This window comes from Peromyscus eremicus, chromosome 8a (assembly GCF_949786415.1).
Source record: "Peromyscus eremicus chromosome 8a, PerEre_H2_v1, whole genome shotgun sequence".
NCBI lineage: Eukaryota > Metazoa > Chordata > Mammalia > Rodentia > Cricetidae > Peromyscus > Peromyscus eremicus.
In genome coordinates, this window is record NC_081423.1 from 94,667,965 (window position 1) to 94,676,990 (window position 9,026).

Genomic DNA, 9,026 nt, shown 5'->3' on the forward strand with positions numbered 1-9,026 from the left:
AACAAACATTGCATGCCTCAGCGAAAAAATGGAAATCACGAAAGAGCGTCTGGAAGCCCCGTGCGCCAGGACCTCTTGTCCAGCCAGAATCCAGGGTCGTCCGAGATTGCCTCAAGTGGACCCAGTCTGGATACTGGAAGGCCGAAGGGGGTGTCCCTTCTGTGGATCCTATCGGTGAACGTTGCCCCGGCTTCAGGTCTTAATGGGTGGTGCATCGGTTAACATGCGCTGGTATGTCCTAGGAACTGGGACCCTGGTGAGGGTCTTTGGACAAGGAAGGACTTTAAAGTAGGAAGGTTTGGGCCCTTAATTCTTCCGGTGGAAAGACTATGTGAGCCTTTACACCCTCGCGCCCACTAGGAGCTGGATCCTCTCTAGTTCTGACGGTGCAGCACCCCTAAGTCCTCTTGGCACGTCCTCCACCTATTCCTGTCCCCACTTGCGCTAGTACCGGGAGGGGAGATCCGCGGGCCTCCACCGGGGAAACTGAGCCCGGCACAGCTGGAAGGAGAAAAGGTGGGGGATCCCAGATTAGGGCTTCCTGAGGACCTCTCTGGGGATCTACTAGCGCCTCTGTGTCGGTGATTTGTGAAACCCCTTGGCCTCCAATCTTTTCATCCATTCCGCCCAGGAGATTGCAGACCCCAGAGCATTCACCTAGGGCAGAAGGTTCTAGCTGAGCAGCAAGCCTCAGTTTTCCAATCTGTAATCTAAACATAAGTCTGGACCAGGATGCTTCCCCCCCTACCCCAAGCCAAGGTCCCCAGGCTTGGGGACTGCAGGCCTCTTCCAGAATCAGGTCGGGAAGGAGAGATCTGGACAACTGGAAACAAGTCACAATGGGCTGAGCCCCCGAATGGTGGGTGGGTGGGGAGTGGGCTGTCCAGGTCCTGGAAGAAATTCAGGCCCCGGCACTCTTAAACTGATAGTGCCTACCCGCCAGACTTGGCCCGATCTTGGCACACCAGATAACTCTTGGCACCTGGGGAATTGGGGGCCTTCTCCCTCACTCTCACTCACCAGGTTGTGAGCTACAGAAAAACACTGGCATCTGCGGCACTTCCCCCACCCCCCATTCCCTGAAGACAAGCACTTCCCAGGTTCCTGCGCACAGTTGGATCCACACAGGAGAGAATAGGAATTCCTGTAGAGATAAGTCTCATCCTGGAAACACTACTGACCGCGTGGAACACACCACTGCCACCTCCCCCACCCAGGCCCCTGTCCCTCCACTACAGAGAAAGTTTTCCAGCAGTTTCTCAAAGTTCCAGACAGTTTCTGGGCTTTTGGCGCCCCCTCTGGATGTTGCCGAAAATTGCAGTGCCATTTTAATTTCAACTGTTTAAAAATTTTTCCGAAAAGATTCAAGAATACAAAAACGCTTGCGTGGAGGGGTAGAAACATGTAAGAAGCTCTGTGATTTAAAATGTCGTAGCGCATTACATCTCACCATATGTTATATTAAAGATACATTTATAAATGTATGTGTTCGTGAACAAATGTTTAATAAAATATTTCAGAATGCCTTAAGGCCACAGTCGTTTTAATTGCCTTTGTGCCAGAAAACGTGATAATTACAACAAATTACAACTCGCTTGTTTAATACATCTGCCAGTGGTCGCTGGTCTCTTCAACCGGGTGTCTGAGGGTCATACAAACACGTCCTCCCTAGGACACAGAAATATGTCCACACTAACAAAAACTTAACCTCCCACTCTGAAAAATGACATTTTTTTTTCCTTACAGATTTCAAGAATAATGAGAGCTACGAATACGTGGCTATTGTTTGCACGTCTCTTAAAGTCATAAACAGACTATAGGGTACTGGAGACTTACGATTCGATTAACATTCGTTTTAAAAGAAAACTCGACCTGAACCGGGTTGTAGCTGACTACCTCCTCACGGGTTCCTTTCCCTATATAACAAATGCCCACTTCTGGAGAAAATGAGGAGGAAACTAGCTTTTCAAAAGTATCCCCCCAAAAAGATTCGTTTACATCTAAGGGCCCACACTTGGCAAATTAGCGGGGGGGGGCGGGGGCTGCTTTGATATGATACATACAGGCCGATTCAGTTTATCAATAATTTAATAAATTCAAAGCGAAGTTTTTACAGGAATCAGAAAGGGGGGATTTTAAATTAAGTTGCTGTTGTTTTTCTTTTCACACCGTTGCGAGTTTGTTTGTGGTTCCGAGGGCATGTCTCCCGGTAGCAGCTAATTTTTATTCGTTCCAGAAAAGATAATTCCTCCCTTACCCAACCTTGCTCTGAAAGTTCTCGTAAACACCAGCTCTGGCTGCAAACACTCTTAAAGTACAAAGGACACCTAGGTGGCCTCCCCCAGAACGCCCACCTGTGCTCAGGTCTAAAAGGACACCACTAAAGTCCAGACGCCGAGCGCTTCGCCCTCCCAGGTAAAGGAAGGCCCAAGCGAGAGAGCCGCGCAGGGCTCCGCCAAATGGCCCGTTTTGTCTGAAGTTTTCCAGTCCAAGTCACAGGCCTCCTCGGCCTCGCCGCCCGGCGCTGCCACCTTTGCAAACTTCATCCTCAACGCCAGAGCAGTTTTGCAAACTCCCGTGGTGACCCTGCTGGCGTTTGTGGCTCAGACAGGAGGCAAGAAGCAAAACTCTAATAACCCTAACACCGAGGGGCGTCCAAGTGCTGGAGGGGCCGGGAAAGGACTAGTCAGTTCAAGGTCGGCGTGGCCCACGGGACCCGCCAAGAGAACCAGGGACTGCCCGGTCGCCGCCAGCCTTCGCTGGCGCTCAGCTTTGGTTTTCATTGATTCCCACTGCGAGAGCGCGGTAGAATTCTCCAGTCACCACACCAGCCTTGGAGAACCAGAGCGCGTTAATCTATTTATATGGATTATTACAGAAGAACAGCGGGCGTTGAGTCACCCAAACATTTGCTTCCAAAAGACCATTTCTAAGCACTTTTGGAAGCCGGCAGGCTCCGGGCGCAGAAGCCGGAGCTCCGCATTGAGGCGCGGCTGTAGCAATTTCCACTGCTGTAAACGCCAACGAAGCCCCGGGTACCGCGGAGACAGCTTCGAAAAGTAGTGGGATGAGTGTGTGTGTGTGTGTGTGTGTGTGTGTGTGTGTGTGTGTTGGGGGGTCCTAGTCTAGACACGCGCGCGCGCGCACACACACACACACACACACACACACACACACACCGATTCACACTGAGACGGTTCCAAAACTGTGACATTCCTAGAGTAGAGAGCAAACTTACACACTCGGACGTCCCAGGTCCCCCGCCTGCCCCGCGGCGCTCCCCCCCCCCTCCTTCCAAGTCCCCTCACCCCACCATCCACCCTCCGGCTGCGCTCCCCTCCCTTCTCCTCCCCTCGTGTCTCGTCACCCAACCCGGAGCCACAATCCTCCTCCCCCTTCTCCAAAATCCGGTCCAATCAGTGACTTGCCAACCATGATGACTGCCGAGCCGTGATTGGCTAGAGGTCTCTAAGGTATTTATTAAAGAGACCCTGGGCTGGGAGTCAGGAGCCGAGAGCGCTGCTCGGAACTGCCTGGAAACTTCAGTGGGGCGACAACTTTTACCAGTTTCAGTCCAGGAACTTTTCTTTGCAAGAGAGACGGGGTGCAAGTGGCCCCGGTTTTGTTCTCTCTCTTCCCTTCCTTCTCCTCCTCTCCGAATCGCCTTCCCCGGGTTTGGAGCGGGCAGCTGAGTACTGGCCACCCAGCGCCTCTGCTAAGTGTCCACAGTCGCAGCCCGGTGACTCGCCAACCTCCCCGGGAGCCGCTCGCTCGGCGTCCGCGTCCGGGCAGCCGAGGGAAGAGGAGCCCTAGCCGCCGCGGCTTCTCGCCTTTCCCAGCCACCCGCCCCCTGCCCCGGGCTCGCGTATGAATCTCCTGGACCCCTTCATGAAGATGACCGACGAGCAGGAGAAGGGCCTGTCCGGCGCCCCTAGCCCCACCATGTCCGAGGACTCGGCTGGCTCGCCCTGTCCTTCGGGCTCGGGCTCCGACACGGAGAACACGCGACCCCAGGAGAACACGTTCCCCAAGGGCGAGCCGGATCTGAAGAAAGAGAGCGAAGAAGACAAGTTCCCCGTGTGCATCCGCGAGGCGGTCAGCCAGGTGCTGAAGGGCTACGACTGGACGCTGGTGCCCATGCCGGTGCGCGTCAACGGCTCCAGCAAGAACAAGCCACATGTCAAGCGGCCCATGAACGCCTTCATGGTCTGGGCGCAGGCTGCACGTAGGAAGCTGGCGGACCAGTACCCGCATCTGCACAACGCGGAGCTCAGCAAGACTCTGGGCAAGCTCTGGAGGTGAGCGCGCAGGACCCTAGGGTGGGCTTGGTGGGTACCGGGACGGGGGCTGCACTCACCGAACCTGGCCCGCCTCCCTGAGCCCAGAAGTTGCAGCCTGGGATCTGATGGGCCGGGCTGCGGGGTGGGGGGCGGGTAGCGGAGGTTGGCTTAGAGTTTGAGAAAGTTCTTAAGATTGCTCTTGGCGATGGCGCGGCGGGGGGCGGGAGGGGTGTTGTGTGGCACGTCTGTGATTGCTTTTAGGAACGAAGGGGGGTAGTGAGTGAGGGGGTGTGTCCCTTCGAAAGGAACAATTAGAGGAACTTAACGCCCCCCCCCACTATCCCCCGCCAAGCTGCGCTCTTTCCTGGGAAGACGGAATGATGGGAAAGCTGGGCTGGAGGTGACCCAGGCAGAAATTAGGGAAAGCTACTAAGAAGCGGTAGGGGCGTGGACCGACAGAGTGAGCTTCTTGCAATTTAAGTGGGTTTTCGGAAAGTTTTTACAGGGTGTCGGGAGGGGGTGGACCGCTCCGGTAGCAAAGGCGTTTAGAGCAGCCTCAGCAGGGAGCTATTTTCATCTTCAGGGTTTCCAAAATAGGAGGCCAGGGGAGGGGGCGGGGCGAAGAGTGACCGTTCAGGTCGACTCCAAGCACTTAGAAGAAAGAAAGAAAAGTTCTGAGTCTCAGAGGAGGATGGCAAGCAGAAAGGAGGGAGGAGGGGAAGTGCTCGAAGGAGGGGTGGGGACATGACAGCTCCTGGGGTTTCACTGACCTACCCCCCCCCCTTTTCTTCTGCCCCTCTTCCCAGACTGCTGAACGAGAGCGAGAAGAGACCCTTCGTGGAGGAGGCGGAGCGGCTGCGCGTGCAGCACAAGAAAGACCACCCCGATTACAAGTACCAGCCACGGCGGAGGAAGTCGGTGAAGAATGGGCAAGCAGAGGCCGAGGAAGCCACGGAACAGACTCACATCTCTCCTAACGCCATCTTCAAGGCGCTGCAAGCCGACTCTCCGCACTCCTCCTCCGGCATGAGCGAGGTGCATTCCCCAGGCGAGCACTCCGGTGAGTAAGGGGCAAGTGACCCACTAGGCTTAGCCACTCTGGGCCCCTCGGGGCACACCCTTAGGCCCCCCCTTCCCGCCCCAGGATCTGGGTGGGGACTTTGCGCTCCCTGGAGGAGAGAAACACTGTTTCCCCGCACTCCCTCCCTGTCCAGGACCCACCGAAATAGGCAGGCGCGCGAGCGCGCGCGCGCGCGCGCGCGCACACACACACACACACACACACACACACACACACACACACCTCAACCCCGGAATCCTAAGCTGGATTCTTTATTGCAAGGCAACATACATTAATGGCTTCACGAAACTTACCCACCTTTCTCTTTGCGCCTCACCGCCTAAGCACACACTCTTCTACTGGTAGCAATTTAGTCTTCCGGACCCTTGGGACCTCAGACCCCTCCCCTGATAAAAGGAGCTTGTCTGGTGTGTACCTGCAGGTTAATCATTCGGCGACTTATCGCTGGTGCAGCGCGCCTCCTGCGCGGGCTTGGGTCCTAATGACACCTTAGCAACCAGGGAGGTTCCCCGGAGGGGGGGTGGGGCTCCTAAGACCAGGGGCTTTGCACAGCCCTTGTTGATTTTTTACGGTTTGTCTTTCCCTTTTATTGCCTGCAGGACAATCTCAGGGTCCACCGACCCCACCCACCACTCCCAAAACCGACGTGCAAACGGGCAAAGTTGACCTGAAGCGAGAGGGGCGCCCTCTGGCAGAGGGGGGCAGACAGCCCCCCATCGACTTCCGCGACGTGGACATCGGTGAGCTGAGCAGCGACGTCATCTCCAACATCGAGACCTTTGACGTCAATGAGTTTGACCAATACTTGCCGCCCAACGGCCACCCTGGGGTGCCGGCCACACACGGGCAGGTCACCTACACTGGCAGCTACGGCATCAGCAGCACCGCAGCCACCCCTGCCACCGCTGGCCACGTGTGGATGTCAAAGCAGCAGGCGCCTCCCCCTCCTCCGCAGCAGCCCCCGCAGGCCCCGCAAGCCCCGCAGGCGCCTCCGCAGCCGCAGGCACCCCCGCAGCAGCAGCAGGGACCCCAGCAGCAGCAGGCACACACGCTCACCACCCTGAGCAGCGAGCCAGGCCAGTCGCAGAGAACGCACATCAAGACGGAGCAGCTGAGCCCCAGCCACTACAGCGAGCAGCAGCAGCACTCCCCGCAGCAGATCGCCTACAGCCCCTTCAACCTTCCACACTACAGCCCCTCCTACCCGCCCATCACGCGCTCGCAGTACGACTACACAGACCACCAGAACTCCGGCTCCTACTACAGCCACGCAGCGGGCCAGGGCTCGGGGCTCTACTCCACATTCACTTACATGAACCCCGCGCAGCGCCCCATGTACACCCCCATCGCTGACACCTCCGGGGTCCCTTCCATCCCGCAGACCCACAGCCCGCAGCATTGGGAACAACCGGTCTACACACAGCTCACCAGACCCTGAGGAGCCTTTGAAGAGGGATGGTGAGGGAGCTGATCATTTAAAAAAAAAAAAAAAAGAAGAAGAAGAAGAAGAAAAGAAGAAGAAGAAGAAGAAAGAAAGAAATAGCCGAAGAAATCAAGAACCAATTGAAATTCCTTTGGACACTTTTTTTTTTTTTTTTTTTTTTTGTCGTTGTCCCTATTTCTTAAAGACGTGTAAGTGAAGGTACTAGTGCTGAGATTCCAGAGAGAGACATTGGGACTTTATCCGAGCCCATGCCAACCTATTGCAAATAGTCGGGTCACTCATGGCCAGATGGACCCACCTGAATCATCGAGGAAGGACTTGGGTCCTTCAGAGTCAATGTGGAGGACCATTGGAGAATCTCCCTGCCTGTTTGGACTCTGTAATTATTTTTTAGCCGTAATTAAAGAAAAAAAAAGTCCTCTGTGAGGAATATTCTCTATTTTAAATACTTTTAGTATGTACTGTGTATGATTCATTACCATTTTGAGGGGATTTATACATATTTTAGATAAAAAATTAAATGCTCTTATTTTTCCAACAGCTTAACTACTCGTAGTTCAACAGTGGCCCCTAGCCTTCCTTGCAACCAGAATATTTGTGTACAGATTTGCTTTCTCCTAAACAAACAAACAAAAAAAAAACAAAAAAAAACAGAAAAAAACAGAAAAAAGAAAAAGAAAAAAAGTGTGTTGTTATAGTAACATAAAAAAAATACACAGAATTTTGTTACATCATCAGTTTTGGGGGTGAGCTTTGGTTAATTCTCCAGGCTCTCGTATTTCAGGAGCAGCTGCCTTAAAAAAAAAAAAAAAGAAAGAAAAAGAAAGAAAGAAAGAAAGAAAGAAAGAAAGAAAGAAAGAAAGAAAGAAAGAGAAAGCCTTATTTTGCAATAAGGGGAATAAACATAGAGAACATTGGTGACCTTTATCATAAAATATATATATATATATATATTTTTTTTAAACCAGAAGAAAAACACCTTGAGCCTTAAACCCCCCCGCTGCTGGGAAAATACAAATGCTGTTCCTAGAACATTGACAGTGCCTTTGCTTGCCGGCTGCAGCCTCAGAAGGAAAGCCAAGAGCAAGCGAAGGAGACCCAATTTTCTTGGGGAAGATTTTTTTTGAAGCAGCCTATAAGTGCCCGAGCACATTGCCCCTGATTGCCTGCCTGGGCCCCATGTGCCCAGCAGATGCTGGAGCGAGCGGGCCTGCTCAGACTGTCACCTGTGCCTCCCTGAACACCAGCATTTGACCTTCAAGACATTCCACGTGCTAAAATTATTTATTTTGTAAGGAGGAGTTTTCATTTTTTAAGAAAAAAAAATCTCCTTCCTTTTTTTTCCCTTTTTTTTCTGTTTTCTTTTTTTTTTTTTTTAATTTACTGTCTTTAAGGTAGATTGTTGGAGCCTTCCTCAAAGGGTATGGTCATCTGTTAAATTATGTTCTTAACTGTAACCATTTTTTAATTTATCTTTAATCTTTTTTATTATTAAAAGCAAGTCTCTTTGAATTGTTCATTCTAGATTTGTGCAAATGCTTTTTTGTCCGTCCTTGTGGTGTTTTTTTTTTCCCTCTCCCCTTTTTTGTTGTTTTTTATTGTTGGTAACAAACTGGAAACCTGTTTCTCTCTGTTGTACGAATGAGAGGTTACCAATGCAGGATGTACATCACCGAGTCATTTGCAGAGTTTTCTGCCACAGGCCTTTGGGCTGCCGGGACTGTATGTGGAAGTGTTCTCGTGTTGTGACAAGGAACAGTGCCAGCCCCTGCAAGCGTGTGTTATGGATAAGCCCCTGCCTGCTCTCCTACAGAGAGACATCACATCGAACAGACCTTAATTCTTCCTCACTGCTGTGGCTGAAGAGTATGAGGATTGCTTTTTTTAAGACGACAGCAGACTTTTTTTTTTTAATTTAAAAAAAAAGATATATTAACAGTTTTAGAAGTCAGTAGAATAAAACCTTAAAGCATTCTTATAATATGGCATCTTTCGATTTCTGTATAAAAACAGACCTTTTAAAAAAATATGTCTGTAACTTAAGAAACCTGACATTTAAGTCATATTTTCTCTTTAGGTAAGGTTTGGTTTGTGTTTGTGTTTTGTTTGTTTCCCTCTCCAAACTTTTTGTTCTCTGTGGAACTCACCTTTCTTTCCTTCCTTTCTTTTTTGTATATTATTGTTTACAATAAATATACATTGCATTAAAGTGAAAACAGCC

General features: G+C 51.6%; 1 protein-coding gene across 1 annotated transcript; it reads left to right on the forward strand.

Annotated features, from left to right (window-relative positions):
* The first annotated feature begins 3,520 nt into the window (after window positions 1-3,520).
* On the forward strand, window positions 3,521-6,875 carry Sox9 (SRY-box transcription factor 9). The gene is made up of 3 exons (XM_059269800.1): window positions 3,521-4,298; window positions 5,087-5,340; window positions 5,961-6,875. The coding sequence occupies exons 1-3, from the start codon at window positions 3,868-3,870 to the stop codon at window positions 6,797-6,799; spliced, it is 1,524 nt and encodes a 507-aa protein (XP_059125783.1). The 5' UTR covers window positions 3,521-3,867; the 3' UTR covers window positions 6,800-6,875.
* The last annotated feature ends 2,151 nt before the right edge of the window (window positions 6,876-9,026 follow it).